The sequence below is a fragment of the Nymphaea colorata genome, chromosome 2 (assembly GCF_008831285.2).
Source record: "Nymphaea colorata isolate Beijing-Zhang1983 chromosome 2, ASM883128v2, whole genome shotgun sequence".
Classification (NCBI taxonomy): Eukaryota; Viridiplantae; Streptophyta; class Magnoliopsida; order Nymphaeales; family Nymphaeaceae; genus Nymphaea; species Nymphaea colorata.
Genome location: NC_045139.1, coordinates 15731940 through 15753319, shown reverse-complemented (window position 1 = coordinate 15753319; position 21380 = coordinate 15731940). Strand labels below are relative to the sequence as shown.

At 39.5% G+C, this 21380-nt stretch overlaps 2 protein-coding genes across 9 annotated transcripts; one reads left to right on the top strand and one right to left on the bottom strand.

Annotated features, from left to right (window-relative positions):
- LOC116248983 (adenine/guanine permease AZG1) lies at positions 1–2975 on the bottom strand. Its single transcript, XM_031622056.2, has one exon. It carries the CDS (start codon positions 2377–2379, stop codon positions 622–624), a length of 1758 nt encoding a protein of 585 aa, XP_031477916.1. The 5' UTR covers positions 2380–2975; the 3' UTR covers positions 1–621.
- A 2480-nt stretch (positions 2976–5455) lies between these two features.
- LOC116247761 (uncharacterized) lies at positions 5456–20882 on the top strand. Of its 8 annotated transcripts, none has more exons than XR_004170905.2 (16): positions 5456–5819; positions 7127–7291; positions 9326–9424; positions 9509–9643; positions 9753–9821; positions 10913–11009; positions 11110–11212; positions 11757–11967; positions 13927–14040; positions 16277–16408; positions 17407–17487; positions 18147–18263; positions 18351–18546; positions 18847–18898; positions 19794–19927; positions 20092–20873. XR_004170905.2 is itself a non-coding variant. In XM_031620065.2 (13 exons), the coding sequence occupies exons 1-13, from the start codon at positions 5718–5720 to the stop codon at positions 18435–18437; spliced, it is 1512 nt and encodes a 503-aa protein (XP_031475925.1). In that variant the 5' UTR covers positions 5456–5717; the 3' UTR covers positions 18438–20882. The 8 variants fall into 8 exon arrangements, 1 of the variants encoding a protein (XP_031475925.1); XR_004170903.2 differs by having other exon boundaries at positions 18351–18491; positions 20092–20871; XR_004170904.2 differs by having other exon boundaries at positions 18847–19927; positions 20092–20879.
- Positions 20883–21380: the final 498 nt, after the last annotated feature.

Below are 21380 nucleotides of genomic sequence, written 5' to 3'. Positions count from 1 at the left end.
TTGGCTATATACTAAAGATTTTGATCCCAAATCGAGTGTTTGCTTACTAACTATACAGGCCCTACATAAAAGGATTTTATGTCAGCCGATCACCCTAAATGCTTTTTAAGATAAAAAGTTACAGGCATGCATGGTCCACGGGTATTAACACCTTGCGTTCCATTTTCTCAGAATAACTTCTCGAATGACCGAAAACGACGGAGGCAGACTCGATCACAAAGAGTCGATAGACTCTATCTCCTACCCCATCACCTGCCACCCTTTCGAAGTGCGGACCCAAGGTCAGCCATGGACGTGGCTCCTTCTCCTGTCTTTCCCTCTTCCACTACTGGAATGGCCCCCCTCCACGCTTCGACAGCCCGACGCTCCAGTTTTTGTCTCTTTGCTTTCCATCCCCGATCTCCCGAATCGCACCGCTTTCTTAAAAAAAATGAAAGAAAGTAAAACTTGCAGATGAAATAAACCATCAAAAACTTCCTTTTACCGAATGCGTGACCGATCAATTTACATCGGAGTGCCTAAGAATACCTGATCATAGTAAATAATGGTGATTAACAAACTAATGAGTTCATAAATGATACCAAAGAAGTAACTAGTTGAAGGGGATGTTGGGGACTCAATCTACACGACGTTTCCGTTGATGTTGCCGGCGCCGGCCTCGGCCTCGGCGTTGCTGTTGTTCTTGTTCTGGTGCCGCGCTTTGACGCTGGCACTGAGGCTTAGCAAGGCGTCGTGGCTCCAGTCCCAGAGGTGCAGCACGATGTACGTGCCGATGCCGCCGATGAGGCCGTAGGCCACCGAGTAGGTGAGCGGCATGACGATCATGGTGATGAAGGCCGGGATGGCTTCCCTCATGTCGTCCCAATCGACCTCCACCACCGCTCTCATCATCAGGACGCCGACCAGAATCAGGGGAGGGCCTATCGCCCATGCCGGGATCGACGCCAGCAGCGGTGTGAAGAAGAAGGCCAGCATGAAGTAAGCCGCCGTGGTCAGCGCCGTCAGTCCCGTCCGCCCTCCTTCCTTGATCCCCGTCGACGACTCGATGAAGGTCGTCACCGGCGCCGTGCCCAGCAACGACCCCACGACGATGGATGACGCGTCGCTCATGAAAGCGAAGTACTGCCCGGGAAAGTCGCCGTTGGAGTCGGTGAACCCGGCGAACCTGGCCATGGAGTAGAGCGTGCCGGTGGTGTCGAGTATGTCGACGTAGAGGAAGGTGACGAGGGCCACCCAGAACTGGCCTTCGCCTACATGAGCGAAGCTCAGAGCGCCGGCGGTCCGCTCAATCTTGTGGACGTCGACCACCTTCTTGAAGTAGGCGTAGGCGGCGTCTCCGCTGGCGGTGTTGGGGAACGCCGTCACGCTCGTGCCCCGAAACCAGGAGACGGCTGTGACGAAGATGATGCCATAGATCATGGCGCCCTTGATGTTGCGGACGAGGCAGTAGGCGATGAGAACGAACCCAGCGACGCCCAGCCAGAAGGTGGGGCTCTCCATTCGGTGGCCTAGGCAGAGGATGTCGCCGGAGACGGTCCCACCGGGGATGAGCGAGACGGTGCCGTTGACGGTGAGGACGGGCGCGAGGGAGGCCCGGGAGCTGCGAGGACACGCGCCGAGCGTGAGGAGCGTGGAGGAGCTGTAGGCGACGAGGCCGACGCCCTGGCTGTTCTGGAGACCTATGAAGGCGAGGAAGAGGCCGATCCCGGCGGCGGAGGAGATGCGGACGGGCTTGGGCACCAGCTTGGCGAGCTTGGCACGGAAGCCGAAGGCGGAGATGAGGAGGAAGAGTAGGCCTTCCATGAAGACGGCTGCTAGGGCGCTCCCATAGGAGATGCTGCCGGAGCCGTGGAAGCCGACGACGGTGTAGGCGAAGTAGGCGTTGGTTCCCATGCCGGGAGCGAGCGCCAGGGGGAGGTTGGCGAGGGTGCCCATGATGAAGCAGCCGATGAGCGACGACGCGACGGTGGCGACGATGAGGTCCTTCCTCGTGCGATCCAGGCAGGCGGAGTAGCCCGGGTTGACGGGGGCGAACTTACAGGAGTCGTCGGGCTGGACGACGGAGAGGGCGGTGCCGTTGGGGGAGACGCCGGAGCAGGAGGAAACCGGAATAGTGGGGACACTGCAGAGGGGCAGGCAGTCTGCGACGGAGCAAGGTCCGCCGGAGTCGGTGAGGACGCTGGCGTTGACAGCGAGGATGTAGGCCATGGTAAGGAAGGTGGCGGTCCCCGCCCGGACCTCGGTGGTGAAGCTCGACCTACGCTCCTCGAGCTTGAAGTAGCGGCCGACTCTACTCTTGGCCACACCGTGGTTCAGCCTGCTCAACGCTCTCTTCCATCTGCCGCCGGGCGGCGATAGCTCCGGCAACGCCGTCGCCATCTCGGGGAAGGAAGGAAAGCAACCAAAGCTATCTCAGGAGACGAGCGTGGGTAGAGGACATAAGAGGACGAACCCTCTTATTCTGCTCTTCGTCTCGGAGAAGAGATTCAAAGATTCCTCCTTCCACGCCATTGTTGGCCGTCGCTTTCCTTCCTCTTCCTGTTCCTCGCTTCTGTCTTCCTCTCTTCATGCTCGGTTTTCCAGTCCAACTCGCACACAACCTCTCGTGCTAAATTTTTAGGTCAAAGTCAAAGCCGCAAAAGTCCACCAACTCGCTCGCATCCGAAGGGGAAAACTTGGAACCCTTTTCTGCGGAGAATTTGTTATTTTGGAAAGAGATAATTTGAGGTTTGGTGAAATAAAAATTTAGCGTCGCGTAAAATTCGTGCAGTTGAAGACTTTAGATTCGTGATTTTCAAATCCTTTTGTTTGATTCCATTGATTAAAAGTCTCCCATCTTCTTCCTATAATTTTATGAACGCGGGAGACAATTGAGATTTTAAATCTAGGTTTTGAAAATATAAAATTTGATAAAAAACCGTGATTCTACCGTGTGTTGGAGTTGCACTTGTTGTTTTTGCATAGACTGGAAGGCTAATCCTTCTCCTATGATGTGTTTGACTTGTTGTATTTTTTGGATTCTTTGTACTTGTTCTTTTGATTGATGAATTTGGGGGGCACTCCTATAAGTGTGTTTTCTGATCAAACTGTCCTTCTAATGTGAGTTCATAGTAACTTTTAAAATTTAAATTCCGAAACAATCAATTGTTTCTTTTTGAAGCATTTGATAGCTTCGGATTTGAGATTATGAGTACTTAACAACCATGAATTTAAGATCAGGCGATTCTCTTTCTTATCTTAAATCTAACATTTTTTTAATGCAAAGAAGTAAAACCAAGAATTTAAGTATGAACAAAATCCTTGGTTTGATGACTCATGACTATCAAATCTGTGGCTATCAAAAAAAGACTGATGAAATGTGACCGTTGACCAAGTGGAGATGCTACTGGGTGATGATAGGTCAATGCCGGCAGTCTACGTCCTCACGGTTGGGGCAGCTGGAATCTCGACTGCCAATGAATCGGATTCAAATAGAAAATCTGTTCAATTCATATTACATTTGGTATTTGAAAAAATAACTAAGTTGCAGCAAATAACAAATCTCAGCTCAAGTTTTAAAACAAAACTTGGGGTGAGTTTGGATGATGATACAATCAACAATCTTGGTTTTGTGAAAACCAAATTTTTGAAAACCTGGTTCAAAACCATTTTTTGTAGACTTGGTTCATGAAAACCAGGTTTTAACAAAACCCAGTTTTAATGTCATCCAAATATCTTGAAATGGTGTTTTGGAGCAAAATGAGGTTTTTTACAAAACCTGGTCTTAGATTGTCATCCAAACACCCGCTTAAACTTTTAAGATCATTCTTCAAAGAGCGCCCTCTTGTTAGAATAAGTTGGTTTTTTAATATAAAATGACAAGAACGTCTTCATAAATCTATACTCTTCTTTTAGTTTACAAAAGATATTTGTGCTTTTGTCATTTTATACCAAATTATAGTATTTTATAGAAATAATCCATTGGCAGCCCTTTCAAAGAATAAAAAAACCAAGGATTTGTAAGATGACACTTAGCAATAGAAAACTATTGCAGTGGTCTATGAATCTGACTGAGTAGAGTATGTTACAATATTTGGAACAAATTCATGAAACACTAGAGCCCAAATGTAGTTTGATTTGGGTATGAGGCCCTTCAATTGGGAAGCCAGCCGTGGCATGGTTTAGTTTATAGCGGTGGACAACCTGTCCCTGACAAAGACATGCATGCGTTGTGTAGTCAGATAGTCTTGCACACGTTATTGAACCATTGCAAAGTTGCAACCCCGTGTTCATATTTGATTTCGGTCCTCTTAGTTCCCTTCATACACTCAACAACTTCCTTGTCCTCTTGTATCCCGCTATTTGAATCGAATTGGTTTGCCACCCATTTGATTTGATTCAGCTGATTGTTGGTACAAACTGATCGCCAGATGTTTTTGCATTCATGCAAAGTGGGTTCGAGTCATGTATTTCAACCAATCCAAACCTACTCAAATCTAGTGCTTCAACTTGGATCAGATACATAATCAAATTCAGAATCATACCAAATTGTGCAACTGAATGAAGGAGGAGTTGCATGTAAAAGTTTTGGTTCCATCCACTTGGTCTCAGCTGATTCTGCTTGACCTCAATTCTCAAACCTTAACTTGATCTCGAACCAACTTCAGCTAGTTCAGAAAAGTAAGACTCAAGGCATATGAAAAACGAAAACAAGATTTTTTTTTTTTTGAAAACATAAAGGAGGCTCTCATTTAATTTAGTTTAGTAAAAACTTGGTTTTTATGAAAATCAAGTTTTTAATGAATTTTAAAAATCTTGTTTTTCACTTTGAATGACGCACCCAAACCTAGTTTTGATGGCTCTTAGCCTAATTTTTAAAGGCAAAACCACGTTTTGGTATCACTAAATACCCTAAAAAAAATTATAAAAAAAAAAAGCGAATCCTTTGTCAAGTATATGATTTATAAAAATTTTAACATGATTTATTTTCAAGAAGCTCAAATAAAAATAAAATAAATACATGGATGAATAAAAGGCAGTATCAGGATGCTTTTGAAGCAAAGGGCATACTCCTTACCTTGGGCATTGTCCTGGTTTGGTTCAATTCAAAATCAAATTTGGGCAGGCTTGTGACTTGTGTCCGGGTTCGGTTTGTCTCGGTAGACTTGATTTTAATAAAAAAAAAAATTTAAAATGTATAAATTTAATAAACATATGTTTATAATATATAACCATATATATATATATATATATATATTGTCGGACTGAATCCTCACCTCGGGCGTCGGGCCCGACCCGAGCCGTGCGTGTTCCCGTGGGTACCTGTCCCGACGCCACCCTTCCTTCCTTCCGTCTATGGACGCGTCGCGAAAAACTGTACACAGGAGCTGGAAGGCGGGGCCCAGGACTCATATGACGGGGTGCGTTCGCTTATAAATAAGCCACAAAATAGCCATATTTGGGACCCACACGCCATTCAGGATCGTCGACAGTGGGACCCAAACGGAAGAGGCCGCCCGGCTGACCTCTCTCCGACGAGCGGGGGCGCGAGAGGGAAAATTCTCGTCTCCCGGTTTTTCGCCCACAAACCCTTCCTCTTCTCGATTGAAGATCGATCGAACCGATTGAATTGTAGAGAGTAGAGAGAGAGGAAGAGCGAGGGACGTCGAGATCGGCTACTAGAAGTACTGGATCGCATTCAAGGCCGTTATCTGTTCGGACAGCGGAGATCGGATTCGATGCTGTCGCGTAGTCGCGTCGGTTCGATGGTCTCGTGCGTGGTCTCCGTCCACCCGCACGAGATCTCCCCACTTCTCCACTCCGCCGCCTGTTTCTTCTTCGTAAGTCCTTTCTTTCTCCCTTCTCCTAAGAAATCGATCGCACTTCGGTTGCTTGTCTTGTTAATGATGCTCCGTTATTTAGAGTCCTACGTTTAAGCTATATATTTGATTGAAGAATTGGATCATAGTTATATATCTAACATGCGGATGAATAGGCGACTGACAGTTTAAGGATGGGGTGAAACGAAAGCGACAAAGATGAAGTGTGCGTCTTAGGTTTCATTCGGTTCGCGAGGTGTTAACGGTTTCTCTGGTATTTCGTCTGATGGAGCCTCGTCATAAGATTGGATGTGAGTGTTTGGTGTATTGTCCTGGCAAGCGATGGCTGCCTCCCTCGTTCGTGACGTTTCTTGATGAATATAGTACAATGAAAACACAATACGTATCCAATTGGAGCTACCGTTCCTCCAAAAGCCTCAGAATGTCGAGAAATTTTATTGATTTGACATACGTTCATGATAAGATGGGGTACGGTTGTAAAATGGGATATGCTTGTTAGTGTGGTCCATCATAAGGTGAAATATGCGTGTAAAGTTAATTACCCAGTAAACGACAATTGTGTTCTTCCATGATTTGATGAATATCGTAGAAAAAGGCACGGTAGGTATAAAATTGCAGCTAGGTCTAGATCCAAAATCCTAGGCATGACTAAAGTTTTCGTTGGTGTGGCTTAGGCTCATGACGTGGTGAAATGCTCCCACATGATTTAGCCAGTGACGAGGAACAGAGGGTGAGTTTGTTTCCAACTGGAGAAATTCTACAATTTTATGCCTGTCATATATTCACAACTGACAATCCAAAGGTGATACACCGAAAAATTTGCAGTTTTCAGGAATCCACCATTTGTGAAAAGGACGAGGCATGTAAGCAGGACTATGAATATGTTAATAGCTCTTATAGGAAGTTCTGGCACTTCTCTTCAGGCTAGTCATTAATAACGGGTCGACCTAACCGGTATCTCTGGCATCAATGAAATGTTTTTCATGCACTTATCAAACTTATTAATTATTATGCAGATATTCCATAATAGGTTATGGGGATGTGCATAGATTTGATCAGAAGCATCTCGTCCTAAATGATATCTCAGGCTTCTCTTTCCGACTACTTAGCAAACTTGTTATTCTTATATTCTACGATGGATGAATATATAACTTTATCTTTTGTTTTATGCTGTTTGCCATGATATCAGATCTTTGGTGAACCAATAGCTAAAGTTTCCTAGAACTAACTTCAGAAGTTTAGTTGCTTTGTGATAATATATTGGATCACTCTAATCTTTCTATATTTCCTTCTTTTTTTTTTGCCAGGTGTTAAGTGCATACTTTGTTGTTCTTCCATTACGCGATGATGGCGCAATATCCTTGGGCTTGAATAATTTGCCTGAGCTATTTGTGGGATCTTTAGTGCTCACATTGGTTGCTGCTCCTATTTCAACTTTCATCTTTTCATTGCCAAATATTTCTAAAGCAAAGGTTAGAACATGTCATGCTGTGTCTTTGCATTTACATGATTTTAGTCGTTTTTAGATGTAGAACTGCTATTCCCAGGTTCTGCGTATCCATCATCCTTATCTGTTGACTTTGTGGCTACTCTTGTAATTTAACTTGCGTACTTGCATTCCATATTAATTTAACTTCAGCTATGAATGTGAATCTTGAGAATGATTCTATGGAAAAGACACCGTCATTTTCATGTCAGGGTTCCTCTTAAATATGATTGATGTCAAGAAGTGGGACAATTGAACCAGATGTCAGGAATGTTTTTTCCTCCGGAAATAAAATTGACACTGCAGATATATCAGCTCTTAGACGTTGTGTGCATGGCAATATTTAATGTTATATCTATGAGAAGAAATTTGCTCCCAAAGCTGCGATTGACTGCAAACAAGTAATGACATGTATTTGTAAAGCTACAAGCTACATGCTATGTCACATTAGTGTGGGATGCAGGATGTGGGTGTGGGATACAGCAATTTCCCAAAAAAAAAAGGGTATAGTTAATTAACTAGTTAATAGCCTTATTTATCTATATTTACATTTAAGTCATTATATATCAAGTGCACATTTAAAATGGTCAGTTTTGCCCCCATTATGTTTATCGTACCGGATGTGTTGTGTCAAAAAAGCACCACGACCAGCACCTGCACCGGTGTCGACATGGGTGTGACAGCTGTTTTGGCACATCCATGTGGCATACGCTATAGGTGATGTTAGAAAGATCCTATGGGTGCCTTGAAGCCAAACCTCCCAGCATGTCTGAATTACCAAAGCTTTTTGTAAAGAAACTAGTACCACATACTATGTCTGTGAAAAGCTTTAAGATGAAAATGTCATGCTAAGGTCAAGATTGTCATGATGTGTCACTCTCATTCTTCTTATTGAGTTTGTATCAGTGCTTTCAGTTGTTTCTTTTGGAAGCAGTCACCTTTTCTCTCAACAAATAAGAGTTAGTTATGATTCACAAAACTGTTCTTATGGAATCTACTTATGGTTAAGGACCGTAAACATAGTGAGCAGGTTCTTGGTACTCTAAAAGCTTCCATCCTACAAAAAGACCTAGCCCATGTTTGCAAGGAAAGGTTAAGTCACATGGGTGTGGGTACAGGGATAAAGTAGGTTATAGACAAAACTAGGACCACGTTGCATTTTAGCGTGTTTAAGAAATTTGTAAGTTTGCCAACATTTATTGGCAAGTTTTAAAATTTTAAGTTTTTTCTTTTTAATACAAGTAAATGGTGAGGGGGTTAAAGAAAGTTTACATAAGAATTCAAAAGGGAGAGAAGAAAGTATCCGACGTCATGCCTTTTTGTTAAGAATTAAAAAGTGAGGTGTGTTGGATCAGGCCCAACACAGACCCAATCCAAAATGTAGCACTTTGTGTCCAAGTATCGGTACATAAATTTTCCTGTATCAACACTGGTATGGGGACCTTATCCCAATAATCATGTTACTTAAGCCATCTGAGTTTCATGCTTCATGTTGTTTCTATGCTTATGACTTTGTGGTTAAGGCTTTCTAAGTGCCACCATTTGTAGAGCATTAACCTCTATAGAGGATGAAAACTTCATGATATAGCTATAAGCCTATAAGATCTGCTCGTATCTCTCCACAGGCCTTGATATTACTCTAGGAAAAGGCATTGATTGTCGTGTGACCTAAGAATATCTTCGTAAGTGCTTCTGAGTGGGCCATTTATTTGATGGTATCTTCTCAGTTAAGATGTAGCCTAACTGGTGCCACATATGCTTTTAATTTTGTGGTCTAGGTTCAATTGAGGTGAATATGAATCATACTGGTAAAGGTTCAATTTAGGTGCAAAAGAAACATACTATTATCAATACACAGTCACAATATTCTGAAAATTCATGAATCTTAACTCTTAGGTATTTGCTTCATTGAGATGACTCAGTTCTGAAATATGGTCTCATAGCTTTTCGTTGTTTCATTAACTTGTGCATTTCCATTCATCTTTGTACATTATTTGACAATTGCTTCATCAAATTTCAGGCGCTGCTTCTGATACACAGGTTCTTTAGCTTATCCCTCGTTCTTTTCTTTATATTATGGTATTCTACTTCTTCTGGACCTTCAATTTCATTTTCCAAGGTAATACTAGAGTTCATATAAGTGGTTTCATTTTAATGTGGAGAGAACAGTTGCATGGTTAACTTAACTGTCTAATCCATCCAGTCCACGACGTTGAATTCTTCTGCATTAGGAGAGGATGGAAAGATTGGTTCCAGTCAAATTGACAAGCCCAATCATGTTAGTTTGAATCACAGTGGGTGGTTTTACATTTCTGTCAGAGTTGGGTTGTTCTTATGGGTAGGATCTCATCTCTACCTACTCCCACCCGAGCATTATGGTTGATTATGTTTTGTGTTTTTTGACTTAAAAATAGTCATTGTTGAACATTCTGCTTTTTATCTCACAGGTTGCACTTCTTAACCTTGTGACTATCTCTTGCACATGGGCTCGAATAATTGATGTAATGGATAATGAGGTATACTGCTACACTTGTAGAATGTCATTAAGAATGCGTCTTTACACTTCGGTATGTGATTTGGAAGAATTGTCTTTGTCTTGAATAGAAAAGAAGTTTTACTTATATTGCAAGTAAAATGATGAATAGCCACCAAAATGAAGGAAATGCGGAAAGTATGATTGGTAAATACAGACTTGCATTGGCCTAATGAAAAATATTCCAGGACATCTATAGTTATCTTTGTTGAGATCATCAATTCGATGAGAAATTGTTTTGACAGTTCTCCTGTAAGTATGGTCAACGTTTGTCTGGATTTGTACTTTTCACCAGGCTTATGCAAACATTGACCTCCATATCTGACGCAGTATGGCTTATCGGGCTGGGTCCTGGATTTCGATCCGTTTTGGATTTTAGGATAGAGAGTAATTCTTTAATTTGGATGTTCTAGTGTTTTATTGGAATTTGGACCTTTTCATTTTGAGACCCGAGATCCAATTCGGATTTAGGGTTTAGCCCCTTTAAAAAAGGTTTTTATCTCTGTTTTTAGGATAATTGGTGATTAAGAGAAACCCTAATTATCTTTGCAATAATTACCTTTGCAATTTGCAAAGATAATTAGGGTTTCTCTTAATCGCCAATTGCCCTAAAAACAAAGATAAAAACCATTTTAAAATGGGCTAAATAAATCCAAATTGGATCTCGGGTCTCAAAATGAGAAGGTCCAAATTCCAATAAAACACTACAACATCCAAATAAAAGAAATACTATCCATCCTAAGGTCCAAAATGGATTGAATCCTGGACCCAGCCAGATGAGCCATACTGCATAAATATCCTATCCCAGGTACTCCTTACTTGCCAACTCTAAAAGGCACCCCTATCATTGAATGTCCCACCATTCCCGCTTAAGCTCCTATTGAATGGTAACAAGCATGTGCACCCACAACATTTGGACTTTGGTGATAGAGGGTGAAACATGGGCCACCATTGACTACCTTGTTCCATGTCATTTGCATTTAAGATGGTCTTAAAGTATTTAACATGAATTTTGTTATTTGTGACTCTGAGGTCATGAGAACTTATGGTTTCACTTATGTACTTTATATTCAGTCAGGTTCAAGACTGTTTGGGTTCATAGGTGCTGGTGCTACACTTGGTCAGCTACTTGGATCATTATTTGCTGTTGTAATGGCTCAGCTAGGTCCTTGTATGTGTATATTAGTATATTAAGTTACATATTTTTAAATTCTGTGATTTTGTGCATTCCTCCACTAACTTGTTCATTTTCACTTCATTTAATGGAACAGTTTTGCTTCTTGTTGCTGCTCTGCTGATGGAATTTGCTGCTTTGGCTTCAAAAGGAATTAACCAAAATGTGCAGGATGAACAAAGGAAGTTATCTTCAGTCAGGTTAGCTTAATTCTAATATATTTTGTTACCTAATGTTAGGAGAGGATTAGGTTGATTTGCTAAAAGGAACTTTTAGTGGTCACTGGTCAGCAATGTATTACATTGTTTTATGCGTCCTAGAGGATCTTGCATGCTTGTTGGAAATGTCACACCATCTTCTTGTCTTTATCCAGATACTAATGCAAATGAACATGAGAATGATGAGATTGTGTTGTGTTGGTTTAAATTTAACAATAATGATTGTATGTAGATGAAGAAACTCTAGGTATATTGTCAATCTTTTGAAATTTACTATTTTAATGGTCTTGCATTTTCTTTCTGCGGAAGAATGAAAATTTGTTCAATCTGGGTAGTCAGCAGTCTGATTGTTCCATATTGATGCTGTCATGGTTAAATGAAAGTCATTCTAGGTGAGCTCTTTGTTACTTGTATTAAATGGTAAATTTAATCAAATTTTGAATTTTCTATATGTATGCATGTCAATTTGTATCGATTGCAAATATTTTTTATTGTCATGTTCTTAATGCGATCTTCTTTTCCCTAGTGAGCCTATTGAGATTCATCATATGGAAGCGGATGGTCATTCAAGCCAGACTACTCTAGGATCTTCAGTAAAATCATGTGCTGCCACAATGAATCCCAGTTTCTTTGTCGTGCTAGATGGGCTGCGACTAATTTTTTCATCAACTTATTTACTACATATTTGCTGCTTTTTATGGCTAAGTGCAGTTGTATCATCTTGTTTCTATTTTCAGGTAATCTTTTTTTGTTTCTTTTGTAAACAAACACATTTAATAGCTTCTATACTATAACTAGTATTAGGGCAAAGTGGTAGGTGATGTGTAATTGAAGCCTGAGTTGATTAAGTTGTGTAAAAGAATGTCAGCAAGTATGTAATTTCAACTGTCAGTTAAAGTGCTTATTAATCAGTGAAGAGATGTTCAACATTGTGCTACTTGGTTGCTTGGAGAAAATTTGAATTCCTTATCTTTTTGTTCTCAGTGTTGAATGATGCTCATGTGGATTCACATTTAGAATGAAATGCACCTAGTTATGAGAATTCTCCGCTTCTATTGTTGCAGTTTCTCTAAAATGTGTTTAGTTCCATGTGCATGAAAAAAAACAAAAGAATCAAAAGCCAACAATGCTGTTTAATCCTAGGCAAGTGCATATGGACAGCTCTCCGAGTTATTATTCTACTTATTTCCATCTGCAGTTGAAGTCATTTATATTTTAATGTCACCTTTCATGCTCCCTTAAACACTTATTTTGCTCTTCTAGGTACCATTGGAATTACAAATGAGGCAACATGAATAATTTCAGACCATTACTTGACTTACCCACAACAGTAATGTGCTTAAGATTTATTCTTCCATAAAATTCGTCACTTAGTTTCTTTTATTACCATATTGAGCTTAGACATTGTTTGGCTTTTGACTGCTAACCAGCAAGATATGCACACCTTAATTTGAGTATTCATAACTATACCGATCTTCATAGATTAATTTTAAAGAGCTTGTCAAACTAATCGTGATTGAGTTTCCAAGGGCATGTCAACCTCCTAAATATGGGTTGAGTCCTTCCAGGATGCCTGAATTAGGGTTGCTGAGAATAAGATCAGAATTGGAAGTGATGAGAATCATCAAACAGTAACAGAAAGAGAGGACTTTCAAAGACTTTACAAGATGGGAATTGGGAGTCAAACGAGAAAGAAAAGGAGAAGAATAAGGGAAACAATTAATGGTTGTATTTGGATTCAGAAAAATGTGCATTGCGTACAAAATTACTGTAATGAGAATGAAAAGGCATGGAAAAGGCATCAGCTTTGTATCTACTATAGCACTTTGGAACAAGCGGATTGCTCTTCCAAAGGACAAACATTTCTAAAAGTTTGGTCCATTTCAGAATCACAGACTTGATCCTCAACGGAAGGGGCATAAATTGAACATAAGCTTCATGACAGACCCTCACAGGCATTGAGTGGAACCAGATCCTTATCCAGATTTAAATCCTTCCAGTTCTTGAAGATTAACTTAATCTAGGGAAGATTGTTCTGTTCATGCTCAATAGTAGGTATTCTTTGAAATTAAAAGTTGATTAAGATGGTGAATCTGTTGCTTTGTTAGAATTGTTTAGAAAAGATGGCATATCACTTCCTGGACTTGGCTTTAAACCTTCTCAGACAAAATGCATGACTTCTGTCTACCATTTTTATTCTTTATTGCTATGTCGTGCCATATGCAGGATTTAATATTTCAATTAAAGGGCTGACTTGGAGGCTAATATCTCGCTAGGACTTCTTTAAGGAATTTGAGACATGGTCCTTAATCATTTTATGTATCATGATTTGTTAATCATGTAATGTTTTGAATGCTTGTGTTGAAGCTTGTGCTTTACCTTCTTATGTTGGAAAGTCCATCCCTCATCCCCTTGACCACATTTGAAGATATTAAGGACATAATTAAATTCAAGCATTTGCCAAATCCCTCTTTTACTGTTTGTTTTCTTAGTTTGATTAGGTCACCTCACATGATTGACTGATGTAATAGAACAGATATCCATTTGATTATATAACCACTGTTTGTGTGCTGTTTCTAGATTCTTTCAGTTAATACTTTGTTATTTGGAGAATTATGTCTGTTTATGTACTTTAGTTCGTTACATGTATTTACTGTTTATTTTTTTGCTGATGTTCATTATGACATTATTCGCAGAAAGTAACAGTAGTAGCAATGACCGTCTCTAAGCCTCTTTATAGAAGAAGATTATTTGCTCAAATCAATAGCCTAAATGCTCTGTTTATCCTGGTCGGCCAACTTACTTTAACGGTAAATTTGTTGTTTACCTAGGAAATGAGTTGTCTTATTTCCTCTTGATTCTGTTTATTAGTTGAAACACTTATAGCTACCATTTTGGTTCTTTTTGCATTGTTTGCGCTCTGGATATGCTATCTATGCATCAACATGGGTCAAGCTTGTTAAATGCTGTCAACTTCTGTTTTCGAAAGGTCAACTGTGTTTATATTTCTAACAGCATGCTAGTTTGGGTTGATGAACATGATCAGTTTTGTAAAAGCATGCTGAGAAGTAAAATGTGGTTCACTTTTGTGTCTTAAGAATTTGTTTTTTAACAACTAGAAGCCAGTAAATACAAAATATATCACCAAATCAAGAGCAGAGGAAATTTTAATCTGCATGATTCTTTTGGTGTGAAATTATGCTTTGCTTATGGCATTTTCAGCTTCATGAATCTTGCCCATGCAAGCGTGAAACGTGGTGAAATAGGATGATATGGTGCTCTGTCTTTCTCTCTCTCTCTCTCTATCTTTCACTGTGTGTGTGTGTACACTTTTTTATTGCATTGTTGTGCACTATAATTCAATCTTATTCATCCTATTACTTTGTTGTAACTCTGTTCGCCTATGGGTAACATGGGTACCTTAATTTTGGTGGAGTACCCATACCAGTCGGGTGCGACACGGGTACAAGTACGGGTACAGTGTCGGGCACGGTTCAGGTACGAGTCAACAGGTACTGGGTACGGTCAACGTACCCAGGTCCGTATCTGTCCAAAACAGACTCAGTCAATGTTGAGCTAGTTCATTTTTGTCCAAAAGTTAGGGTGTTTTTTTTTTTTTATTTCCTTTCAAAAGCACAGAGCCTCGACAGAACTGGCTCTGTTTTGCTCTTCTCCACTGCTGTTTGTTGAGGAAGAATGACCTCCTGCGACCTCTGGTGACGTCCAACGACTTCGGGCGACCTTCCTGCATCAACTATTTTTATTTTTATTGTTGTTCTTAGTAGTATTTTTGTTTTTCTTCTTTTACTGGTTTGTCATTTTTAATCTTTTTCTTCTTCGAAAATCATATTGTCTGCTCTTTCTCTTTTACATTTATATGCAACTATGCTCCACAATGCGGAGCCGTTCAATATTTCTGTATTTGGTGCTTAAATCCTGCATTTTCTGTAATTGAGCCATTCCAGTTTAGTATTTAGCGTTTAGATTCTAGTTCCATAATATTAAACTGTGTTTTGGATGTGAAAATTCGATTGATGTTCATATTTGACTATCTAGGGGGCTGCTCGGTTGTCCATATGTTCAAAGTTTTTCATAGGTTTCTTAAATACACTGCTGCAAGAGCTGTTGATATATATTTTCTATGTTGTTTATTTGTTTATGTTGATGTATATTTTTTATTTTGATACATATTTTCTAAGTATTTCTTATTGCTTATATATATATATATATATATATATATATATATATATATATATATATATATATATATATATATATATATATATATATGTGTGTGTGTGTGTGTGTGTGTGTGTGTGTGTCCGTACCCCCGCACCCAAGTTTTTTTAAAATGGTCAGTACCTGTACCCGTACCTATGTGACATAAGTTCACCTGTGGTCTCTTTGCATGTGTTTGATTACTCATATAAAATTTTACTTATTATTGTTGGAAATTTATGTGTTATTTTTCATTTCCATTCTTTTGACACCATGTAGGGCTGATTACAACTGCCTATTCTGGACTGCAATTGTTTGTGCTTTTTAGGAGGTTCCACCGGCTAGCCATTGACTACCACTCTTGACTATGTGTCCTATTATATGTGACACTAGGTGTTGAATGTGAGATTCAGATTTAAACTAATAATTTTTTTTAATTTTTTCCAGATACAGTGGGGCAGATTTTTCTTTTTCAAAAAGTAACATCTTCTGATTAATCAAGTTTTTTGATATGATTGGTTTGAAACTTGAGTCAATGCATCTTCTCAGATAATGAATTCCATATATTTGTGGTCATTTAAGGCCATAAACATCGTAAGAAAAATTCTGAAGCTCCCCCTGTCTCTTTCTACTCATCATTTGCCACACATGCATGTGGACATAAATATATTACGGGATCTATAAATCTTGTTACTTGCCATGAAGGATGTGTGGGACGTGGTGGAATTTATCTGTAAAATTGTGAACGTTATTGCTTTTGCATATGATTTATTGTTCTAGATGACCTTCTCAATGACCAAGGCTCACTTGACAATGTGCTTCCTTTAGGGACGTATTCTTACCATTGCAGGAGTGGCATCTGCAATTTCTGCAACTCCTTTTGTTTCCTCTTTGAACATGATTGCTCTTGCAATTTGGCCAACATGGATTACCGTGGCTGTTTGTGAGACACTACGTAAGGTAATCTTTCTTGCTGTTGTCTTTCAGTTATATCAGTTATCTCTTCCAAGTGGCCTACACTTATTTATATGTGTATGTGTAGATTTAGACCCCTCTCTCCACTCCCCCCTTCTCCCTTCTCCCTTTTCTCTCTTAATGCATTAATAGCTCATACCAAACTTGGAAGAAATTTTACCACAAAAAATGCATGAGTACCCAAAGGCCTCAAGGAAAGTGTAACAAATATTAATTTATCGAAGGAGCAGTAAGGGGGTTATGTGCTCCATATGCATACAAACTATAAAAATAGAGGCCATTCATTGGCCAGTCAAACTAGGTGTTGGAGTAGCTTAATGGCTACTCCAAGTTAGTCATCTAAATGACCAAGGTGCATAGATTGTAGATGCCATAAGGTCATAGTTGAAAATCCGTCAGATGATTCATCAATTTCTGGAGCTGTAGCTCCTTCTTGGGTTGTTGAAAAATCTGAAGTTGAAAAAATAATGCAGAGAAATTCTGTAGTTCCTACATAATCATGATACAGAATCCATCATTTGATTCATTCCAACCTTCTTCATTTAACTATGTTTAAATAAGATATCAGTAAGATAAAAGCATCCTTTGACTTGGAAAGGATGAATATGTTTGTTTTTTGTCCCTCAAAACTTGAAGGGAGATCCTTCCTTGAGAAAAGCTTCGTACAAAAATTTGGTTAAACAATACAAATTATGAAAAAGTAAAAAATATATTATAGTTAAGAGTAGTCAAGTACATGCACGTGCACATGCATTTATGTACTTGTGTGCACATATACCTATTATCTGAGTCTTAGTAAGAATTATCTTCTAAATTCTGTTCTTTCAGTATGTTGACTTATTATAGGCTGGATACTTTTCACGTTTCAGTTGTGCATCATTATTTAATTATAGGACAATATGCGATAGTGTACTGTACCCAGTAATAATTTGCCTAATAGCTCTTAAACAGTTAGCTGAGTGTGATTTCCCATCTTGCTGCAGGTAGTGATGTATGTTGTAACAAGACCTGGCAGAGAGCTCCTTTTTACTGTTGTATCGCTGGATGAGAAGTATAAGGCCAAGGTCTACCTTTGTTGTGCATCTTCTCATTTATTTAGTTATCCTAGTCACATCCACCATTTAAAAAAGTAGAAATCAATGTATGTGTGTGTATGCCATTTTTAATTTATTGAAAGTAAAGTTTTCAACAGAAAATCTGCAGCATGTATGCATGTGTTTTGTTATGTCAGAGAGAGAGGGAGAATAAGAGGGCACCTTTTTCTCAAGACATGGAAGGGGGCAAAGAGTGTTACCTTTACTTAGTTCTTAATGACAAAATAATGAATATGTTCTATAAACTAAGTGACATGGGTACTTCAATAAGGTCTGCGTATCGTCATACCCGTACCCAAAGTGGGTACTTGGACATACTTGGGTGCTTTTTAAAACGAAACTGATCCAAATTACTTGATTTTACTTTATTTAATTTTTTCCTACTCAATTTTGATTCTGTTTTTAGTTTTCAGAGTTATTGTTCACTAACGTGTAATGTATTTATTTGTATCACTTGTTTATGTAAATTTTGTTTCCATTTTGATTTTTTGTGTTATTTTGCATATATATATATATATATATATATATACATACTGCCGTACCCCCATACCCACATTTTATAAAGTTGCCGTGTCATACCCACATCATTTCTGGAACATCCAAAGAGTTAATATGCTAATTTGATGCAGGTTTGTATAGATGTTATTGTTCAAAGGCTTGGAGATGCGACAGCAGCAGGAATCTACAAGCTGCTTTCTGGTGCCATTAGTGGCTCAAGCACTGCAGTTGCTTTTTATGCATTGCCAGTATGTAGAGTTCTTAATATTCTCTTCGATGTTTGTACTGATTGATGTTTAATTCACTTACACATCCTTTGGTATTTTGATTTTCAGATTTGCTTCTTGTGGATGGTCACTGCATTTTATTTAGGGCGTCGACAAGAACATCTCGCCAGACTTCAAGCAGTTCCCCCACAATAGGCTTGCAGTATCTGCAAACTAAATTAGTAAAAGAGAAATGTTAAAACTGATGTGGTGAGAGAGCTTAGTCCTGCTTCTTGGACAAGATTGCACTTAATGAATATTGAAGGTGGATACAGAAGTGTTGAAAGAAAAAGAGCACTTCATCATTTTCGTTAATCATCTGTAGATTGGATTTGACATTTAAGTATTTTAAAATAAATGATTTCCAATCATGAAACAAACAGGCATCATTTAACTTGTGGGTTCTTTTTCAAATGTGTGCTTTAGACATTGAGAAGCCATAAGTATGGCATAGGGCTGCTGCATTTATCCTCTCTTCATTTAATTTAGAGCTTATTTGCTTAAGGCATTTCAATGATTTATCTCTGGTCTTCATCTCTAACTTTTCAACCTCAATGATTGGCAGGCAGATTATGCAGCTTTCTTCAATGATGTCATCTTGAAGCAAGACCTTGAAGGTAACGGCTCAAGCCAATTTTGTGATTGGTCCTGGTTGACAGTTGCTCTAGCCTCTATGATGGATAGTGCATTCATTAAATGTTAGGCCATGTCAGTTTTGGGTGACTGGCTGAATCTATCCCTTCGAAAATGATTCATACCCGTTTCATGCAAGTCTGCATCTTTAACATATTTTTTGTATTGTTTTAGAAATAGGTTGAACACTGATTCCACTGAGATTGATCAATTATAAGTTTTATGAAGATTTATAGATAAACTTACAGAAGTACAAGCAGGGTATCTGGGTGATAAACAATCATTTGTGCATGCATTGATCTACTAGTTGCATGAGTTGAATGTGATTCCACAGGCACCTCTTACCATTTGCATACGTTGGCGGAATCTGAATGCTTATGGTGCTGTACTGAACTGAAAAGGCAAGGGTTGAATATTATGTATGTAAAGAAGTGGAATTTTGTGATTCTACTGTTCCTTTTAGAGGTAGCCAAAATTCCTTCTTATGGTGCATCTGGAAGGAAAAGGAAATGATATTCACATGGAAAGACGAATTTAAGGAAGTAATCATTTTAAGTTTCAAGCTGCTGGAGGTTTAACATTAGCTTAACATACTGGATTCTTGACTTGGAATCCCATCAGTAGCTATTCCCTATTTTAAATGAAAAAACAGATAGAAGAAACAGAGCAAAAATATGTTCCCTGCCAATCAGAATGGGCAAGTTTTCTCGTTTGTTGTTCTTTGGGACTTGAAAGGTGGATGACTAGCATGAGATATGTTCCGCATCGTTACTTTCCAAACTGTGTAATGCAGTTTATGTGCTTCATTCTTTATTGTTTTAAGTGGACATGCTGACGCTCTCAAGCTTCTTTAAAGTTCCTAATGGATCACATGAGCAGGGGGATTTGAAGGCCTTCGAGACCATCCACTTGGTTCTCTCTAGAATCAAACTTGTAACATGCATGAAGCAGCAGTCTAAGTCAGATTCTGGAGCTTACCACTATGTAAGGGAGTTAGTAAGGGCCTAATCATGGTAAGTTCCTTGTCTTTCAAAGAAGAAGATAAAATGATGCTTTCATTTATTGTTTTTTGAGCAATGAATTTGAGCTGTTTTGTCATACCAAGGTCATTGTATATCATCGTTTGGTGAGTATAATGAGGAGAAATTATTTGAACCTGATCTTCCTGAGTTCACAGTGTGATGGCAAGAGAGATCTGGTGTGAGCACCATGCTTCGCTTGCGGCATCCATGCTATGCTAAAAGTGCTGAACGCTATATCTTGCAATTCAGAGTATCATTCATGTGGGCTCCATTCGCTTGAATAACTGTCACATATAGCGGAAAGCTGTCCAAGATTTGCTCGGGTGGAGGAGCTTGAGGTCCTGGGGTGAAAGAAATTGTTAAGCCGGAAGTAGCAACGGGAGTTGGAACAGCAGCCATCCCCATGTCAGAAGTGGTGATTGTCGATACTCAGACCACTTTCTTATGGTTTTCTTTACCCTCTTTCTACCAGTGCACCATGGAATCAGAGACTTCTTTGATTTATTCTACTTCTGATGTTTGCATTCTCTTTCCATTGAGATATATTGGTCAGATTGGAAGTTTCCATATTTTCAGTATACCTCAATAGTTGATATTATGCACTCAGGAGACTATATTGTTGTAAGCAAATGGAGCTTGTGCTTGGTTTGATTAGAACATGTGAAGGGATCCATACATGCACGATACAGATGATGCACAACTCATATCGGATCTTCGTTCTCAAATGGCATTGGGTCTTCTTTTGATACTGGGATGCAATCACGGACCTGCCTAAAGAACAATATTGCTCCCAGTTGTCTTAAATGTAAATCCCGTCATTTTTTGGTTGTCAAACTCCTCTGTTGTATTCTCCGTTGAGTTGTTTGAAGTTCTCGTAAATCTTCCACATGATCTTCTTTACAAACAGCTTGACCCTGTGTATCGTGTTTGTTCTTTCAAATTAAAGGCACTATGAGATGGCATATACAAGAACTGCCCAATCCGTACAAGTCCTTTTGACTAAGCCGCATAAATACTTGCAGGAGCATCCAATTGGGGGCCGTAGAATCGTTGGGGGTGGAGCATGAACCTTAGCAGAGGAACCCCTCAGGTCTGAATTTTCAAAACATAAATTATGAGCTTTTAAACAATACGTTTCCTCGATACGAGAACAAATCTAAGTTTGATTCGTGCGGCGATAGCACCTCGGAAGAAGAAATGTGCACGTAGCCATGAAAAGCTTGGGGTAAAGTTTATCAAGTACCCTTACGATGTCAGGGTATTAGGTTGCTTTAACCAGTCTTGACTCAGATGAATTGACGCAGTTGTTTTACGCACAAATACATTCCCCAAGCAACAACAATATGATGGGTTCTTTCGCCGTTCAGAACCCCACATACGTTTTCAATCCTACCCTCACGACAATTCTTGCCAAAGTTAGCCATACGTATCACATCAACGTGGA

What these genes read in the sequence shown, in the direction of transcription:
- LOC116248983 (XM_031622056.2), bottom strand. Translation starts at nt 2,379, where the DNA reads ATGGCGACGGCGTTGCCGGAGCTATCGCCGCCCGGCGGCAGATGGAAG.
- LOC116247761 (XM_031620065.2), top strand. Translation starts at nt 5,718, where the DNA reads ATGCTGTCGCGTAGTCGCGTCGGTTCGATGGTCTCGTGCGTGGTCTCC. An exon ending in CAAATATTTCTAAAGCAAAG is followed by an intron (nt 7,292 to 9,325) that starts GTTAGAACATGT and finishes ATCAAATTTCAG; the next exon opens with GCGCTGCTTCTGATACACAG. An exon ending in AGGAAGTTATCTTCAGTCAG is followed by an intron (nt 11,213 to 11,756) that starts GTTAGCTTAATT and finishes TCTTTTCCCTAG; the next exon opens with TGAGCCTATTGAGATTCATC.